The sequence below is a fragment of the Macrosteles quadrilineatus genome, unplaced genomic scaffold, assembly GCF_028750875.1.
Source record: "Macrosteles quadrilineatus isolate MER2022 unplaced genomic scaffold, UCM_ALF_1.0 Scaffold_2__2_contigs__length_208266976, whole genome shotgun sequence".
NCBI lineage: Eukaryota > Metazoa > Arthropoda > Insecta > Hemiptera > Cicadellidae > Macrosteles > Macrosteles quadrilineatus.
The window spans coordinates 50,435,191-50,456,379 of NW_026542595.1; the positions used below are offsets into that span (position 1 = coordinate 50,435,191).

Consider the following 21,189-nt stretch of genomic DNA (forward strand, 5'->3'; position numbering starts at 1 on the left):
AATGCTTTAGGTTTATCAATAACGAAGATAAACATGTTCTCAGACAGTTACACACCAGTAATCTTTGAGTTGGCTCTTTTAAATTAATTGTAAATATGACTGTTATTCGTTTTGAAATAACTCCTGTAATACTTTGCAATTGCTCGAATTCGAGTAACATGTACCCTAGTATTAACTTATTGCCTTTACAAAAATATGTACTTTTTGGCAACATAAATCTCTAAATATCTAGTTGCCTATTTTATTTTATTAGCGGTTTTCCCATATAGGGAATAAGCTATTACCGTAGTACTCATGGTAAGACCTGGACCCGGGACCGATTTAATTTTTTGTTTTGAGGTCCCTAGACACCAAAAACACCATCCCTTCAAATTCATATATATATATACTATATTTGTTCATAACTGCGATCATGGCGTAAGAGCCGAAACATGTAAGTTTATTCAATAAATTAATAAGTTACAGGGTACGGTACTAAATGTTTAATTATTTATTTCATTTATTAATATATTTATATATGTGTGTCCGTTAGCGCGATAACTCAAGCAAAAATGATCCGATTTTGATGAAATTTGGAACAAACGTGTAAACCTACGTTTATTCGAACGAGTTCGCGAACCAGCATAATCGGACCATGGGAACGGGGTTTTATGGGGTAAAAATGGGGTTTTCCTATTTATGACCCTAAAAACAAAAAAATTAGCAATTTCTTTTTAAACTGTTTTGAAGAGCTTAAAAAAAGAAATAATTTAGTATAGTGAAGCGCTCTTGTGTGCCTAACGGTCACGGAGAAAATTCAATAATAGTGTACCGGTAATTTAAAATTCCCATGTTATTCTTATGGAGAAAATGAAAACTGTTGTAGTTTACTTGTTTATGGATATATATTGATACAATTTGGCAAATTTATTTACTTCATCCTATACTATTGACGTATCGTCAAAAAACACTTTTTACCTTCCCCGTAGCAGCAAACCTAGACACTCGTTCAATCTAATGCTATTTAAATTGGGAATAAATATGTCTTATTTATAGAAATATTTTAGTAAAAAAGTATTTAGACAAGTTGAAATGCCCTTAGTCTGCAGGTTTGCTGAGGCGGGGGTATTTTTAATTTGTAGAGCAAAATCTTGAAATTTGCCATTTTTTGTTTTGTTTTTAGTTTATAACTTTCTAAAACGAAAGGGTAATTGAAATCTTTTTATATTTCCATGTAGAGATATAAATTCCAAACATTTTGTATAAGCCTATCTTGAATTTCATATAAAGAATTTTTTGTTCATGCAACTAAGTTTTGCTTTTTGAAAATTTCAAAATTATAAATACAAGTTTCTTTATGTTTTCTACCTAATGTCAATACATACTGTCTTAAATATTTATTCTGTTGCCTTTTTTATTTTATTATGAACAATTCAAGTACCGTATATGGTTCAATAGGTTTGCTCTGTTGGTTTATTTTTTATGAATTTTCAAAATGACTGCAAAATCGTCAAAAATGCCTTGTCACTACAGAGTTTGCCCATTGCCATTTGGAGGGTCAAGTTTCTGTTTAATTACCCGCTGAATCCAAAAATGTAATACCATACATTTTTTTTTGGAAGGAGTCCCAAGTCTCTGAAAAACATAAAAATCAAAGATTACTAATTTTCGGTCGGTTGAGTGGTTCGGATGGTAAAATGGCGGTTTTAATGAGTCTGTATGTGGAGAGCAAACAGCTCTTTTTATACGATGAAAAACAAACAAACTTACTACACCTGACTCCATGCACAATGGAATTGATTTATTTTTTACAAATCCTTTGCAGACTAATCTAAATCAGTTCTTATGTATACATGGGAGGAAGCTAAGCCTGGTTTTATGCTGATTCGTGCCTGTATTGGGTTAAGCATTTGAAATTAGGCCTAGGTCAGATTAGGAAGGTTAAGTTTAGGTTCATTATAACCTAGCCTTTACCTTTACTTTAAAATTTGACTTTATATTACTAACACCCATTTAGTACAAGCGTCTAGGCATCCAGTGCAGCTCCGAGGATCGTGGATCAGTACACCCCTCACCACAGCACTATGTTGTACGCTTCGGAATCATACCGGCGCATCAGCATAGCCTAACTGTTCGCGGAAAATTGTTATCTATCACTGTCGCTGTCAATATGTATAGTTTGTTGGTTAAATTTAAATTTAATATAATTAAACTGTCATAACCTAACCAAACCAACCAAACTTGCTGATATGAAAAAAATTGTTGCCATAAAGTTAGTGCGGATTATCAGCCCGACATGCTATCCACTACACCACCAAGGCCCATGACTCAGCCCCGTATCGTTGCGGTTATGTTTGACGTCACGCCATCGGCACGGAGGGGGGGGGGGTGTTGGATCTGATCCACAATCCTCGGAGTTGCACTGGCTGCCTAGACGCTTATCCATTTAGTTACTAATTAGGCTAATGGCTAAGCTACTAGGGCCTTAATTTTCAAAGTTTATGCGTAAATGTGCTAGCATATTAAATCAAATGTCTAAACCACTTCATAGGATACCCTTTCATATAGGTTTTTATTGTCAGAAAGTGATTTTATATTTAGAAATTGTACAACCCAGTCCAAGTGAGTTAAATGTAGATGTGACGTTTACTTGCTGTGCAGGAGGTTCGGCAGCTAGAGCTGTTGTGCAAGCAGCTGTATGAGGCCACAGACCCGGCCGTGCGTGTTCAGGCAGAGAAGGCTTTGGTGGTGTTCCAGAACGCCCCAGACACTCTGTCCAAGTGTCAGCTGTTACTGGATCGCGGAGACTCTTGCTACGCTCAGCTGCTAGCCGCCACCACACTCACCAAACTCATCTCCCGAAGCGCGCAGTCTTTGAGTCTCCAGCAGAGAGTCGATATTAGTAAGTAAAACCGGAAGATTTAAGTTGTATAGGCTTAACAACAAAATATGATCAAGGTTGCCACTCGACAACTCTTGTCAGGCTAGCCTGTTGCGGCGAACATCGTGTTATTAAAATAACGCTTTTCAGTTCCGTTACGACAAAGCCTCGGCAAATCCGCCAAATGTAAAAAAAAGATAGTTCGCGTTTTTGATATCAGATTATAGTAAATTTGTTTCTGTGTTTTTAACCAAGCACGGGGTTTCTCAAGATGTTGGGTTCTCGGGTTCTGTGTGGCTGCACTTTTAAACCTACAAAAATGGCAGGGCGGGTGCCTAAGGCTATACTCTGAATTTTATATATAGGCCTATTTGATTATATTTTTTCAGTGTGTAGACTTGTATAGACACAGCAATAGATTTGTGTTTAATGATGTTATTACAACTCATGTAACTTGTATTGTTTTGTTTCAGGGAACTATATTTTAAACTATTTAGCAACAAGACCAAAGCTACCAAATTTTGTCATTCAAGCTCTTGTCACGTTGTTCGCTAGAATCTCTAAGCTTGGATGGTTTGATAGTGACAAAGAAGAGTTTGTTTTCAGAAATGTCATATCAGATGTTACAAAGTTCCTACAGGTATGTATTTGTCAGAATGTTCATCATTCATTCAGCTCTTTTAGCTAAGACTAAGCTGTTTCTAAGACAGTTATTGGGACATAAAAGATGCATACACTGAGTCCAATATTATTATCTATTATAATCTCTTTACCCTCATTTGCCCTACATCAGATCATACATTATTACCGTAGTTTTTATTGTTAACCCTTTCGGGACGGGTGAGGGATATATCCACATTAGTCTTTGGCGATAAAGGACAGGTGGTGGATATATCCGCATATGGGTTGTTATTATCCGGACGGGAAACGGATATATCCGCCTTATCATCAGACAGTCTGGCTGGTGTTTTTGCAGTACCCAGATGTCTCAGGCTACCACGACGCTAATCACCCGCGCTCTCCACAAGCGCTACGACCTTGAAAGCGACATGCCGCGCCCTCCTGCGCTTTCCCCACCCCGACGATGTTGAACACACAACACCAGGTTGACTTTGTTGTTGACTCCGTGGACGGATGGCGGATATATCTGCATCATTTTTTCTGTGCATAAAAACAAGTTTAAAATTGTAAGATAGTATGAGCTGTTCTATTGCGTTTATTTGATGTATATGGTATAAAAAAACACAAATAATGAAATAAATTTGTTGTAAATTTTACTTGTCCTAGGTCATAAAAGTCATTTGTCCGGGAAGGGTTAGTGATATTTCAATTGGCTGTTGTAAAAAATACAAAAATATTAGCTAGGGCCTATAATGATTTAAAAACCAACAAGAGCATTTAGAGGAAAATACCAAATATGTGTTTGAAAATAGATAATTGTGATTACTAATGCTTTCAGCGAAATAAGTTAGTATTAGCAAATATGTTGACACAAAGCTACCCTTGTTTCAGGGGTCCGTTGAACACTGCATGATAGGTGTTCAACTTTTATCTCATCTCACGTGTGAAATGAATCAGATCTCAGAAGCTGATGCAAATCGTTCCTTGACAAAACACAGAAAAATAGCTTCGTCATTTAGAGACACACAGCTTTTTGAGATTTTCAGGCTTTCTTGTTCTCTGCTAGGCACAGCTAGCGAAAACTGCAAGAGCCTGAATTTCAGTGACGAATCACAGGTAAGTCTGGTAGTGTAGTCAACATTTAAAACAGTTTTAGTCAAAAAGTTATTAGCATTAAATATTTTATCCACATTTAGGCATTCTTGGAAAAGGTTTCTAGGTTTTGTCTTTTCAATTAGGAAGCACACACACACAATTGGAATACTTCATTGTGACTGACTACTTTTGCCAATCACAAAGAAAAGCTTTTCCTCTGTGCAGTTAAGTCTCTTCTTAATACACATTAATTTACTAATTGCAGCTAACTTAAGTATGGGACAAGACATGTCATTCAGTAATTTGATCCTAAGGGATTTGTTGCTTTAACTAACTTTCAATTACAAGATGTTTGTAGTGTAATCCAGGGCCTAGGTTTTGAGGAGTGTTGTTGGAATGGAAATCAAATATCCTGGAACAATAAACTTTATAATTGTAGTGTTCATGGTCTTAACTTAAATTATGTTTTTCTTGCACTCTTGGACTGTTTTTCATTCTGATCAGTATGCTATCATACAACAATCATTTAAGTTACTTCAGTGTGATTTGTTTGCAGCATGGACTGATGACCCAGTTGTTGAGGCTGGCCTATAACTGTTTAACGTTTGACTTCATCGGAACCTCCACTGACGAGTCATCGGATGACCTCTGCACTGTACAGATACCCACCAGCTGGAGACCAGCTTTCCTCGATTATTCTACTTTGAAACTGTTCTTTGACCTTTATCACTCATTGCCTAACAGTCTTTCTCCATTGGTAAGTATCTCATTATTAATTTGAATAAATATTGTGATCTAACATCCTACATACATTCAGTAATGGTTTTTCCAAACTTTTTGACCAATAAGACTTATGCTAGATATTTTTCTCTTATACAGGTTGTTCAAAAAGGTAGGGACATAATTTACGTAGTGATTCCTTGGGTCAAAATAAGGAGAAAAACAAGAATAAAACTTTTTCCAAAATCACTTTGTTAACCAAATATCTGCCATTTTGTATTTTTCATATAACAATTTTTATCTTTGGAATGTTCCAACAGATTTTGATGAAACTTGGTATGAACATTAAGGTAGAAGAGACCTTTTCTTAGTTAAGTAAAGGTTTAGTTTTAAAAAGTCAAAATATGAAGTGTGAGGGCTCTATATCCAGTTTTTTTGTATTCATTTGTTCAAACTTAATAATTATTTATATCCTATTTGTAAATCAACTTGAATACCATCCAATCCATGCTAGAGTTTAAAAATGTCTTGGTGATGTCCATTGGATAAATTCCATTGATAAAAATGTTGATTGAAATATTTGCGGCTTGGAAAGTTGTAGGGTCGTAGAAAATTGGTGAAGCCTATATATATAGTGTATGAGCAATGTTAAAGAATCAAGTAAATAAAATATAATACCCTCGCTGCAGCAAACCTGCAGACTTAGCCAATTTCCATTTGCTTGATTGGATTTACACTAAAATACCTCCCTAAAAATATTACATTTATTCCTTATTTAGATAGCATTCTGCAGTAATGTAATTAGTACTTAGGTTTGCTGCAACAGGAAGAGTTAAAGTGTCTTTTGTAAAATGTTAATATGCATTTTAGTATGAAATAAATGCATTTTCCAAATTTGGTCAAAATATGCTTATAAACAAGCAAACTACATCAGTTTACTTATCCTCCGCTCGAGTTATCGTGCTAACGGACACATATACATATGAATTTGAACGTATGGTGTTTTTTTCCTATAGGGACCTCAAAACAAAAAAGTAAATCGGTCCCAGGTCCAGGTCTTACTATGAGTACTACGGTAATAGCTTGTTCCCTATGCAGGAAAATCACTAATAAAATAAAATACTAGATATTTAGAAATTTATGTTGTAATTGTTATGCAGGCGCTGTCGTGTCTGGTCCAGATCGCATCAGTGCGCAGGTCGTTGTTTAGCAACACAGAGCGGGCAAAGTTCCTCACACATCTGGTGAATGGTGTAAAGCACATTCTACAAAACCCACAAGGTCTCAGTGACCCCAGCAACTACCATGAGTTCTGTCGTCTGCTGGCCAGACTCAAGAGCAACTACCAGCTGGGTGAACTGGTCATGGTGGACAACTATCCTGAGGCCATACAGCTGATCGCTAAGTTTACTGTAGAGAGTCTACAGGTAATGATCAAACATTAGTACACAGTAAGTAGGCTAGCTTGTTACTATATTCTTTGTAGACCAGAAAGTAATTGTTTACAGAAATGGACTAGCCTAGTTGTTAAAGTCAGCTGGAGTACAGTAAATTTAACGATCACTTTCTTGTGCAAATGACTACTTTTTATAAAGGCATAATACCAAGTTTCTTCAGAAGGCTCTTATAAAGCATGAAACAAATATTAGATGGGTATTACTAGGCACATTGAACTTTCACAAATAACTAAATTGGAAAGGTTAAAAAAAACCTTAATTTTTAAAAACAGTTGCCGATTAATTCTGTTTAAATGTTATGTTAAAATAGTTTGCTGTGATTTTATGGGTTGTGCTTGACTTATTCCTTGTACTTTTAGCTGCAAGTGTGGCAAAAAGTAACGTACGCAACTCATCTGGGTTGTTATTTACAGTACACACATGAAGTTGTGGAACTGACATGCTTGTACCATAAACGTTACTTCCCGGCCTTGTTGTATAATATACTAAGCTATTTAACAATCTTGAGTTTCTGGACCGCTCTACAAGATGGATATTGACTCATGAATAACCAGTGGGTCGTGAATTATATAGTAATCAGTTGTGTTTGTGACAGATGTGGCAGTTCGCTCCCAACAGTGTACACTACCTACTGAGTCTATGGCAGAGAATGGTAGCCTCTGTTCCTTATGTCAAGGCAACAGAGCCTCATCTGCTGGAAACTTACACTCCAGAAGTAACCAATGCATACATTACGTCCAGGCTTGAATGTGTTGCTGTAGTTGTTAGGTGAGTGAACGCGATAACTAGACTATGATAACTTGCTGACATTTGGCTTGTAGGTGTAGGGCAAGATTAACTTGAATGAGTTTGTGAAAACTTTTGAATTAGTCAAAAATCGGGGTTTGTTTCAAATATTATCCCTATTAGGGTGTCCACCGACCGGGAAAACCGGGAATTATGCGTGAATTTTGTATTTAACCGGGAATTTTTTGCCGCGACCGCGGGAGACGACGATGGCGTTCCCGTGACCGCGGGAGACGACGATGGCGTTCCCGTGACCGCGGGAGACGACGATGGCGTTCCCGTGACCGCGGGAGACGACGATGACGTTCCCGAGACCGCAGGAGACGACGATGACGTTTCCGTGACCGTGGGAGACGACGATGACGTATCCGTAATCGCGAAAGACGACGATGACGTTTCCGTGACCGTGAGAGACGATGATAACGTATCCGTGACCACAGGCGACAACGATGATATTTCCGTGACCGCGGGAGACGACGATGACGTTTGTGTACGCCGAACACAATGATGACGTTCCCGTGACCGCGGGAGATGACGATGACGTTTCCGTGACCGCGGGACATGACGACGACGTTTCCATAACCGCGGGAGACGATGACGACGTTTCCGTGACCGCAGGAGACGACGATGGCGTTTCCGTGACCGCAGGAGACGACGATGGCGTTTCCGTGACCACGGGAGACAACGATGATATCTCCGTGACCGCGGGAGACGATGATGACGTTTTCGTGACCGCGGGAGACAACGATGACACTTCCGTGCCCGCGGGACATGACGATGATGTTTTTGTGACCGCGTGAGACGACGATGACGTTTCTGTGACGGCGTGAAACAATGATGATGTCCAACTGCCGTGGGATATGTTAGTGGTTTTGCCACGATTGCGCATGCGGACAATGACGTTTCCGTGACCGTGGGAGACGACGATGACGTTTCTTTAACCGCGGGAGACGATGACGACGTTTCCGTGACGCGGGAGACGACGATGGCGTTTCCGTGACCACGGGAGACAACAATGATATCTCCGTGACTGCGGGAGACGATGATGACGATTTCGTGACCGCAGGAGACGACGATGATGTCCAAAAATACTGCGGGAAATTATTTGTATTAAGCTACTATCAAGGAAGATTATGATAACTTTACTGTGATCGCGGGAGACAATTATAATGTTTCCGTTACCACTGAAGAATATTAGAATTTTTTCACGACCTTGGAAGACAGTGGTGATGTTTCTGTTACTGAGTGAGATATTCAGGATTTTTCAGTTATCGCAGAAAACGATGATGGTGTCTCTATGACTGTGTTAGATGATTTCAATATAACCTCGAGTTTGGAGGTTGGAGGAACTTAACCTAGCATCGATTGGGAATCGTATTGTGTAAATCATTGTTTCGTCTGTCTAGTGTTGACAGTACAGTTCCGCTATTGGTTCAATCAATCAATTAAATGTTCTTTATTCACAAAGTTTAGACAATATGTCTTGAATAGCGTCATTAAACTAACATAAACAAAAAATTATAAACTAAATAATTAAAATCATTCACAAAGGATGTATATAGTAAAACTAAAAAAAATGAGTGCTATAACTTAAAAAAATCACAAAATCTTAGAAGGTTACGTCAGAGTAAAACTATAGTGTGATTGTTGACGGAAAGCGGCTGGCTGAAGGGTCGACCCTACTCACACACACGCAGGCCTCACACACACAGACGCAAGGGATTAGGACGGACGTGGGACGGACCATTGTCCTGCCACTCGAGTCATCGGTGGCTCACGGAAATTTAACTATCATTTTTTTTTAATTTTACGTTTGTTATAAAATCTGGTAACGCTTTTGACTTCAGCTCAAAATGCTTAGTACAATGATACCAAACAATATATATTTTGCTTACAAAGTGTAAAAGCTACGAATATTTTAACACTTTTTTATTAGGTAGCTACTTGTCATAATCATTTCGTGTTTGGACTCATTTTTCATTGAATTAAACAACAAATTTATCAACACTAACCAGTTTACTGTATATCTAACATCAAATGAATTGCAATTTTGAGGTATCATACAACAGATGTTATATTTCTAATTAGTGAATAGGGGATCGGGGCTTTCAGGCAATTAGGACGGTGGTGAGTGTGCGTGCGTGAGTCGGGTCCCTCGCAGGTAGGGCTGAGCTCCAGCCGCACTCCGGTAAAAATCAGACTATAGGTAGTATCTGGAATTCAAATGGTCGTTTCGAGATTACAATTTAAAAATTCTTTGATGGAATAAAATGGGTTTCTTATCAACAAGTCTTTTAGTAGGCTTTTGAATCTGTATTATTTTCTTTTTTAAGTGAAATCGGTAATTTTTGAAGAAATTTTAAGCCTGCATATGAAGGTTTTTTGGTATAGAATTCTAAATTATGCAGTTGTAAAAAAGTTATTAAATATATTACTCACATGGTAGGTTACTACATGAACGCAGACAAAAATTATTATGATCAAGGTTAAGTTGATGACACCAGCAATGGGGGCAATAGTTGTTTGAATGCTCGCACTGAACTAAAGCTACAACCCACAACCGAAGGTAGCACTGAATGCAAGAATTGAGACGTTAGCCCCCATATGTACTCGGGGAATAGTACTTTGGGACTAGGGGATTGTGGGATTGCAATTAAGCCAACAGCCAATGAGCTCGTTGATTTTTCTAGTAGTACCAACATAATAACAATTTACAGCGTCTCAAATTTCTAGTAGAGTTGCTGTGCCAGTGCTACCTCCATTTGGATGTTTTCAGTCTACGACTATTTCGTTTTGTAAAAAGCAAGAGCGGTTCCCTGATTCCATTTACTTATCAGACGGATACGATAAATAACAGAGTGCACGATAATTTTGGGCCGGCATGAGCTACACCTGTTGTCTGATTCAGAATGCAAACAAACAAAAAACATTGACCATGGCAACTTCCTTAAACACATGAGTTTTTAATGGAATTGGTATCGAGAGTGGTGAATAATATTTCATTTCGTGAAATTCTGTTATTGGCCCATCCCTATTTAAAATACACTTAATATTAGACTAGGATGTAATTCAAGCCATGGTCTTGAGTTTTTAGACCGAGTTTGGCTTTGTTCCAGCTGTGCGTAGATCGATACTGCTGCTACACGTTGTTATAGAGCTTGTGGCGAGTATGTGTATTCTGTCAGCAGACCCGAGATTAGATTCTCGAATCTCGTTAATCGAATCTCGAATCCAAATCTTTTCTTAGGATTCTGTGGATTCGAGATTTGGATTCAACACATCCCTACTCTGCAGGTTTACTGCGGCAAGGGTATGTTAATATAAAATAGCCTACAACTGATCTGGGATGTCTTCTTCAATATCTATATAAGTCAATGATGAAACTTAGTTTTGTCCCTATGACCAGCTAATTCTTTTCCTGGGACCAAGTATTCAACATTTGACGGTTTTGACAGCTAGGTCTCGTTAAAAATCTTTAAAATTACTTTAAACTATCATTATCAGCTACTGCTGGGTATGAATATTTTTTGTATCTTCATTCGTCAGATAAATGAATGTTGCCATGGCCAGAACCCCATCACTAAAAGACATTACTGTTCGCAGAGAGAACCTAGAAGATCCCCTGGATGACCTTGGTATGGTCCAGCAGCAGCTAGAGCAGTTGTCTGTCATTGGCCGCTGTGAGTACCAGAAGACCTGCACTCTGCTGGTGCAACTGTTTGACCAAGCAGCTAGGATATACCAGGAGCTCATGTCATCACCAGCTCCCAACCAGCTGGACATCACTATACAAGAAGGTGATAGTAATGTATATCAAACTCTCACCATCATCTTAACAACAAAGTGCAAACATAAACTGTTCAAAATCAGAATGAAAAACAGAAGCAATCAAAAATCTGTAAGATTGACTTTGGAGATAATAGGGATGGAAGAGATTGGATTTTTAGTTTGAGAAGAGACAGGATTTTTTTATTTCTCATAAAATTTCAAGACAAGTTTGAGACAGAATTTCCCTTCTTATGCTTAATGGAAAATACACGTTCGATGTTTTGACCTCATTTTGTAACCTTGTTAAAATGTCTCCTGATTTATGACCAAAATAATAATAATAAGCTAGAATATTTGAATTATGTTATTAAAAAACATCAATAAATAACATCAGTATATACAAATGTATTAATTAGGCCTACATTATTAAAAATAACTTAGACATAGGAAACATGGTGATATCAGTTAGGATATAGTTAAACTTTGAAAAATACCAAATTTATTAGTCTAAAACATCAGTCTTACTAGTTAAGTATCAATAAACAATTTTCAGTCTTGTGTTATTTTTATAATGATTTTGGAGTGACTTGTTTCATGGCTATGTTTACAGTAGTAAAACATGTCTCACACTGCTTTCACTTAACAAAACTCTCATCATTTGCGATGTCAAAACAAAAAATTATGAAACGATTAAAGCACTATTTATATTTAAAGAATCAACCCATTGGGGATGGAATTTATGCACTACCTGGAGCACCCTCTGTCGGCAATTAATTTTACAGAATTTGTAGACTACTCTAATTAGTATAGAAAGCAAACCTTCACAATTTTGTTCACAGTAAAATTGTCTACAATAAAAGAGCTGATTGGATAATCAAAGTATAAAATAAAAAAAAATAAAAAATGATAGAAAATAAAAATTTTAGAAATAATTTTTTAAGAGTAAACTTAATTTACAAATTTCAAGATTAATCCAGACACCAAATGACACTATTATCATAAAGCTCAATTGATTCCCTACGTAGAAATATCACAAGTTGTTTACTTTTATAAGTAATAACATATAACAAATTGTCTTAGACCTTACCGTAGGTCATTTTGGGGATAGCCTACCTGAAGCAGTTAGAGTAGGCCTAGAACTTCCCTCATTGTTTGAAGATACACCAACATCCTCAATCCAATCATCACTAATTTTAAATCAAATTCATCACCACTAGGCCTACTTTCTTCATCGTTATTTGTATCCAACGGTAGTAAATCGGTGTAGTGTTTTCGCGATTTTGTCTTCCTCACTGACATCACTATTCACAATCAAGTTCATCATCACTGTTCAGGAAACGATCAGTTTCAGAAGTACGCAGATTATCTTTACTTATAATTATCTATTATTACTTCACACAATAAAAACAACAACAAAGTAAACAAGTTACATGACACTGATAGTGAAATCAGGATAGTGAAATAAGGTTTGTCAGCTGGGGAGCTAAACAATCATAAATCTAGCTGACGACTTTATCAAAGTTTGGATATAATAGGGTTTGCCAACATCTAAAACTGAAAAATATATGGTTGTGTCGTGAATAAGTCCCGAGAAGACACGCCAACACTATCAAATACAGACAACGTAACCAGCGCTGACTTTCTGCAACATCTATATGATTGCATTTATCAGAGTGATCTCTTATTACTTTTCTAACTATTTTATTTTACAGGTCGACTAACTTGGCTTGTCTACATTATTGGATCCGCTATTGGTGGTAGAGTATCATTCAACAGCAATGATGAACATGATGCTATGGACGGGGAACTTGTCTGTAGGTGAGTTTTGTCAACAGATTTTTTTTAATAGCCAGTCTTTTGTTTGTTTTCTTGTTATAAAATATATAAAACCAATTCTAGTGAAAATGTATATTCTTACTATTGTGATAACACTTTTAATCAAAATGGACTATATAACTTTTCCTGTTTTAAAAATTAAAACAGCATTATTATTCCCCTACTAATTTGATTATTATTTTTTATCCTTATCTGTCAAAGCTACAGGGTGTCTAGTAGTCGGGAAAGTCGGGAATTAGTTTTGAATTTCAAAATGGTCTTGAAAAGTCGGGATTTAGTCTTAAATTTTATTTCAAAGTCGGGAATTTTCATGTAACCGTAATCATGCGTAACCGCGAAAGCCAATGATGATGATGTCTACACGGCCTCGGAAATGTGAACGATTTTGCCGCGATAGTGGACGACGACGATGACGTTTCCGAAACCACGAGAGACGACGATGACGTTTCTGTGACAGCGGGAGACGACGATGACGTTACCGTGACCACGGGAGATGACGATAACGTTTCCGTGACCACGAGAGATGACGATGACGTTTCCATGACCGCAGGAGATGACAATGACGTTTCCGTGACTGCGGGAGATTACGAAGACATTTCCGTGACCGCGGGAGATTACGATGACGTTTCTGTGACCGCGGGAGACGACGATGAGGTTTCTGTGACCGCGGGAGACGACAATGATGTCTACACGGCCGCGGTAAATGTTTATGATTTTGCCGTGATCGCGGACGACAACGATAACGTTTCCGTGATCGCGGGAGAAAACGGTGATGTCTAAACAGCCGCGGGAAATGTTCATGATTTTTCCACGATCGCGGACGACGACGATGACGTTTCCGTGACCGCGGGAGACGACGATGATATCTGCTCAGCCACGGGAAATGTTCATGATTTTGTCGTGATCGCGGACGACGACGATGACGTTTCCGTGGTCGCGGGAGATGACGATGACGTTTCCGTGGTCGCGGGAGATGACGATGACGTTTCCGTGGTCGCGGGAGATGACGATGACGTTTCCGTGACCGCGGGAGACGACGATGATGTTAACACGGCCGCGGGAAATGTTCATGATTTTGCCGTGATTGCGGACGACGACGATAACGTTTCGGTGACCGCAGGAGATGACGGTGATGTCTAAACAGCCGCAGGAAATGTTCATGATTTTGCCGCGATCGCGGACCACAACGATGACGTTTCCGTGACCGCGGGAGACTGACGATGATATCTGCTCGGCTGCGGGAAATAATCATGATTTTGTCGCGATTGCGGTAGATGACCATGACGATGACGTTTCTGAGACCGCGGGAGACGACGATGATGTCATTGCTGTAATCCAGCTACTAGGAGGTCACGAATTGTGGATATTTATAGGCATGCACTGTGGATGCGATACTCCCCAGTGTGGATTAACGTCCGCACGGGTGAGTACTACAACTATCCGCAGTACCATCCTTATAATCATAATCCTTATAATCCTTATTAGACCAATTCGTAATTACCAAGGCAAAAATGTGGTTCGGATTCCACTATAAACTGTAGGTCCCATAGTTGCCATTAGCTGTATGGGCTATTAATTAACAGCTGTGTCTAAGGAATGTCGTCCTTAGTCACTAACAAGACTACAAGATTGTGCCACTCATCCTACACTCATCTCCATTTATACTTGGCTTAAAATACCTACTTTGTATGGTCGCCATTTTATAGAACAGTATTAACAGTATTGATGTCTACAAGGCCGCGAGAAATGTTCATGATTTTGCCATGATCGCGGATGACGACGATCACGTTTCTGTAACCGCTGCAGTCAATGATGATGTCTTAACGTACGGTACGTGGAAGATTTCATGTAAAAAAAAACCAAATTTGCTAGTTAGAATTTTTATTGCTGCATTATTTTTTTACTTGAAAACACCACATTATCATAATTCTACTTTATGACAAAGACAGGGGTTGGTGTAGTATTATTCAGAAAATTTTGTTAAGCTATAAAAATTGGTATCGGTATCAAGAATCGAGAATCGATACATTTTGGTATCAACACCCACTAATTGTTGAAAAAACTGGTCTTGAAAAATCTGGAATTAGTCTTGAAAAGTCTAGAATTAGTCTTGAATTTTATAATGGAAATAAAGTAGACACCCTGAAGCTAGAAAAACCCATACATTTACTCTAATAATTATATACAAGCTGCTATACCCGTGCTTTGCAATGGGAATAAAATGTGACCTAGAGAGCTATTAAAGTAATTCTGATGTGCGTTTTAAAATACAGCAACTTTATGATTTAGTTTGAAAATATAAACTGATTTAAAGTGTAAACCTGCTTACTTTCAAACCCTTACTTTTTATGTTAGTCGATCCAAAAGAATATGACAACATAACTTAGTGTAGCAATAGCATCAATTGCTTCATATTGATGCTTCACAAATGACATGTTTTACCATAATTCTTCAACTTTAGTCAAGCCTCTTTTTTACATGTAGCTTACTATATAAATTACAAAATGAAACTTTGTCTTGAGCAATTCTTTACAGAACGTATACAAACTTTCTTTAAAACCAAACATAACCCTCCAAAATCTACATAAAGCGTCACAAATGTCTTTTTCGAGTAAATAAACAAACACCAGTTCTTTGTACTGACCAGCTGTTTCATTAACTTTTAAATTAAATCATGTAAACTTAGGAAGCATGCCAGGCGTAGCCCTTTGGAAATCAGCCTGTGGGGCAGAGCCCTTAGGAAATCGTCCATATCAATACTTTTCGGCAAATCTACACACTCTTAAGCATCATTTAGATGTGCCATATGCCAATATTTTTATTTGGTAAATGGCATTAACCGTTTACCTAAAATTTGATTGTATCACATTAATAATATAATAGATTTTTAAATATCACATTACTTTCATAATTTAGTTTTTTTTTTTTGCATCGATAAGACTGTTGTTGACTCATACCGTTTAGTGTTACCATTTAACATGGTCATAGAGGGGATTTAACCTTTTTGTTTGCTTTGTCCATTTGTTATAGTTATTAAAACAATAAAGTGCTTATAAATAAGCAGCACCGTCTATAAAGATGACACAAACAGGTATTTTACCTTGCAGACAGTCATCATTATTGGACTCAGTGTAAGTGAAAGGTGGGATTTGTTTCAGAGTATTGCAGCTGATGAATCTAACAGACTCCAGACTCTCCCAAGGTGGTTGCGAGAAACTTGAGTTAGCGATGCTGAGTTTCTTTGAACAGTTCCGCAAAATATACGTTGGAGATCAGGTAACATTCCAACTATCTAGTAGAATATATGGTTATAAGATAACTTATATTTTGGTAATGGATGGTCAAACAATTACTATCTATATATTAATAGGCAAGCATGTTTCTTTAAAACCTTTTTTCTCAGCTCGTGTGCATACCGTTAGGAAAAAAATCTACGCATACCGTTAGAAAGATTTTCCTGTAGAAGTGCAGAATCCCTTTAAAAATTCAAATAGGCTCAAATATAAGCACAAAAAATGAATTTGAAATTTCAAAAAAATTTACATGGGCTTTATGGGTTGCCATGCTGGTGACGAAATAACAACGAAATATAAACAGAAAATCAAAACAAATGGAAGAAATTAACAATCATATGTTTTATTTACAGCACAGGTGAAAATAAAGAAGCCTGTACCTTTACATCCATCCCAATGTTAAAGTTGTCACCAGTTTTTTAATTAAATTCGTCATAGTTGATGTGAGCCACCAACAGACTGCGCTGATCAAATGACTAATTTCTGTTGAATACACGATGTTTTTCACCAACTCAAACTTTTTGAATGACTTATTATGAGCTACAGCAACTGTCAAGACCCATAAACTTTGTCAGCAACAAAAAAATAAGGTAGAAAATCAATTTAAGACACGCTTTCAGTGACTGGCTCACACAACTACATATTTTTTAATAAAAATATGGTGGCAGCTGGTCCATATAGATGGGATGTCTACTTCAGTATCCAATAGTCAATACGTGTACATTACATGTTTTTGGTCGAGTTTTAGACCACTGGACGACCACTAGTTATTATTATTGTTGAAGGAAAAGCTCTAGGCCAGGATTTTGAATTGTAGAAAAAGGAGGATAGCAGCTAGCTTACCTTTGAAAGTGTAGGTTAGGTAGGCCATAGAACATGTAGACAATACACTGTGTACACAATTTTTCGTCGCCTGAGGGACTTGTAAATTGGCATTTTGTAATTTGTAAACTCTTTCTCTACACTTGACAAAGTCCCTCAGGTATGTTTGTTGTTTTTCTTACGGTCACAACGTGTTTAACAGCACAAACTTTTAGAACATTCACAAATAATAACACTAGCGACTGTGTTTCAATGTAAGTTATACCTTGTTATAAAGTCTGGTTTAAAATTCCATTCAAGTAGACCGGTTTTCAAAAATGTGATCAAAAGATTATTAAAATTTGACAGATGAGGAAGCAAGCAGGCAATAGTTAGACTCAAATATGCATGAAAGATGTGAGGGGAGAGATAAGATAACTTTTGTAGCTTTTTTACTGTCATCCGGTACCATTTTAAAGTGAATAATATAAGTTCTATATTATTATGCTGAGTACAATACTATCCGAGGTAAAATATATAAATATAGCTTAGTTAGTTGTTATTCAAGTTAAATTCAAGTACGGTACGGTACAAAAATTAAGTTTCACAAATTAGTTATGATTAAAGTAATTCTTGTTTTGTTTGGTCTGCCTCTCTATTGTTCTTTAAATCAATATTTTTCATTATGTATTTCAATAGTTGTTAAAATTTATAAAATTTTCACAGATTTTCAAGTTTTAGGTCTTATGTATTATTTTTGAACAATTGTTTCTATAATAGTTGTTGCATTATTTTCTTTTGCAACTGACTTTACAGACTGTTATAAGTATATTGGAGAAGGATTGTATGTTTCAGGTCCAAAAAAATTCCAAGGTATACAGAAGAATGTCGGAAGTATTAGGCCTGATAGATGAGTCCATGGTTCTGAGCGTATTCATAAGAAAAATGTAAGTGATCAACATTTACACCATGTCAGTAAAAAATCTTAATATTACAATATTATTGTAGTGTACTTCCCCTTCTTGAGAAGTAAGATGTATTCTACAAATTTATAATTTACACCCTTTATTTACTTCCTAAAGACAAGATTGGGGACAACTTACTGTGTTTAGTTCTTTAGATATAATTAATAATATACGTAGAGAAGCATGGTGATATACTTATATCAAGTTTCTGTATTTAGACGTGGAAACAAATTGTAAACATGAAATTTAGATATTGGCCCTAAGTTGAGAATTTAGGCTGAAAATCTGATTTTCAGAGTAAAAAATACTGTGATTTTTAGGCTTCCATCCATCAGTAGTTCAAATTATGTAAACATTTCAATTATTTACAGTTGACAAAGTGCACCCACTACATTTAAACACATGAAACTTGATAGCACTATCATGACACGGGGCGGTTGTAGGTAGACTGGACAGGGGTTTTGTAACTTCGTCCCGTCCTTCTCTGTTATCAGCTCGGTGGTCAGCTGTTCGAGATCAGAAAACCTGTTGAAGAGGGAGTTGGACTTAAACTGTAATCTATTCTTGAGAATGTATTCTTTGTCTTTGTTTATTTTGTATATCTCTTACTCCTCAAACATGTCCAATTTATCAACTTTCATCTAATAATGTAAAATTTCCAAGCCGTTCTTAATATCACTCATGGAGTGATTGCAATCTAAAAGGTGTTAAGTGAACGCCGATCTTTGTTTGTGGTGTTTAGGATCTGTTTTGTTTTGATAAATAGGTATGCTATTAAATCAAACATGATTTTATTGTCATATTTAATTGTATCCCCCCCAAAGCAGAATGGTTCCTACGTGTCTGCAACGGCCTGTGAAAACCTCAAAATGTGTCCGCAAGCGCTAAAACTAAAAAGCTAAATAATGACTTATATACCGGTATATATATATATATATTCACTCTTTAGGGCTACTAGTAATATAGTTAAATAAAATAAGTCAATTTCAATAACTTGTATAGCCTACTTTTAAAACAAAAAACTAAAAAACTATTAAGGGGTAGGCATAATCAGGTTATTTAAATTTACTTTTTTTTTAAATACGTATATATATACACATACCTTAACAAGTGTTAACAAGGTCTTCAGAAGTAAAACTTTAAATGTACTATAGTTTCTTTTTACAGGGTGAATTTTAAATGAGTTCTCCCCCTACTTTTTTCTACATTTCTTAAGGTATCAACTCCGAACCACGTCAGATCATTGTACAGTAGTAAGTACTTCATTTTGACTAGGTTTAAATTTTTGGCCGCCATATTGGATACAAAGTTATTTTTTCAAATGTAAAGGTAGGGTTGTGACCCATTATTTCAAACTAGAATTTTACGCTGAATACGATGCTGCAATCCGTTTTTACAAATATTGATCCTTTTTAAAGTTATGAGAACTTTTTATAACTTTATTTTTAGCCCATTATAACATTGTGCATTTACAAACTAAGGCCATAATCTCAAAATAGTGCTAGATAAAGATAAGTGGACATCACCATTCATTGTTGACCTATTTTCACTTGGTTATGACGGATGTATTTTTTTCAGCCGCCATCTTGGATCCGCCATTTTGAAATGTGATAAATTATTTTAAATATGAAGGTGATGTTGTGACCCATCGTTTTGAACTAATTTTTTATGCTGCAATTTTTTAACTTAATTTTTTTAACTTAATGCCGCAATCCGTTTGTTGTTATCAAGCTTTCTTGATAAAATATTACAATTATTTTATTTAAAATGTCAATATTTAAAAAACCAAATATGACACTGAAAAACAGATTGCGGCATTGAATTCAGCATACAAAATTAGTTCAAAATGATGGGTCACAACACCACCTTCATATTTAAAATAATTTATCACATTTCAAAATGGCGGATCCAAGATGGCGGCTGAAAAAAATACATCCGTCATAACCAAGTGAAAATAGGTCAACAATGAATGGTGGTGTCCACTTATCTCTATCTAGCACTATTTTGAGATTATGGCCTTAGTTTGTAAATGCACAATGTTATAATGGGCTAAAAATAAAGTTATAAAAAAGTTCTCATAACTTTAGAATGGATCAACATTTTTTTAAACGAATTGCAGCATCGTATTCAGCGTAAAAATGTAGTTTGAAACGGTGGGTCACAACCCTACCTTTACATTTGAACAAATAACTTTGTATCCAATATGGCGGATCCAAGATGGCAGCCAAAAATTTAAACCCAGTCAAAATGAAGTACTTACTACTGTACAATGATCTGACGTGGTTCGGAGTTGATACCTTAAGAAATGTAGAAAAAAGTAGGGGGGGAACTCATTTAAAACTCACCCTGTATAAACACACTAGGGATGGACGGGATTGAAATTTTAGTTCGGGACGGGATTTTTATTTCCTTCCCGATTTTCGGGACGGGATGGGACAGGATTTTTTTCTGTGCATAAAAAAAGTACTGTATTGCAGTTACCAAAAAAGACATACGAAATCAATTTTTACCATTTGTGGCACTGATCTATAAAAACCAAAAAATGGGTAACAATTTACAGGTACCTATAGAAACTTGTGACTCGCGGGTCACGGGGTGATCGTCTGTAGAACTCACGGTCACGGCGCGATCGTCGGTATGACTCCGCGGTCACGGGGTTATCGTCGGTATGACTCCACGGTCACGGTGCGATCGTCGTCATGACTCGCGGTCACGGCGCGATCGTCGGTATGACTCGCGGTCACGGCTCGATCGTCAGCATGACTCCGCCATCACGGCATGATCGTCAGTATGACTCCGCGGTCACGGCGCGATCGTCGGTAGGACTCTGCGGTCACGGCGCGATCGTCGGTAGGACTCCGCGGTCACGGGGTTATCGTCGGTATGACTCCACGGTCACGGTGCGATCGTCGTCATGACTCGCGGTCACGGCGCGATCGTCGGTATGACTCGCGGTCACGGCTCGATCGTCGGTAGGACTCCGCGGT

The 21,189-nt window shown here is 37.2% G+C and overlaps 1 protein-coding gene across 4 annotated transcripts in view; it reads left to right on the forward strand.

Annotated features, from left to right (window-relative positions):
• LOC128985657 (exportin-7) overlaps positions 1–21,189 on the forward strand; it is a 70,769-nt gene that overhangs the window by 13,229 nt on the left and 36,351 nt on the right. For 2 of the 4 annotated variants that reach the window (XM_054405410.1, XM_054405412.1), the window contains exons 2-11: positions 2,641–2,881; positions 3,334–3,500; positions 4,373–4,597; positions 5,133–5,333; positions 6,457–6,723; positions 7,349–7,521; positions 11,143–11,336; positions 13,020–13,125; positions 16,302–16,419; positions 18,078–18,184. In XM_054405410.1, coding sequence (XP_054261385.1) covers positions 2,641–2,881; positions 3,334–3,500; positions 4,373–4,597; positions 5,133–5,333; positions 6,457–6,723; positions 7,349–7,521; positions 11,143–11,336; positions 13,020–13,125; positions 16,302–16,419; positions 18,078–18,184 — 1,799 coding nt within the window. The remainder of the gene's footprint in view (positions 1–2,640; positions 2,882–3,333; positions 3,501–4,372; positions 4,598–5,132; positions 5,334–6,456; positions 6,724–7,348; positions 7,522–11,142; positions 11,337–13,019; positions 13,126–16,301; positions 16,420–18,077; positions 18,185–21,189) is intronic. The other 2 variants (XM_054405411.1, XM_054405414.1) reach the window with 1 other exon arrangement.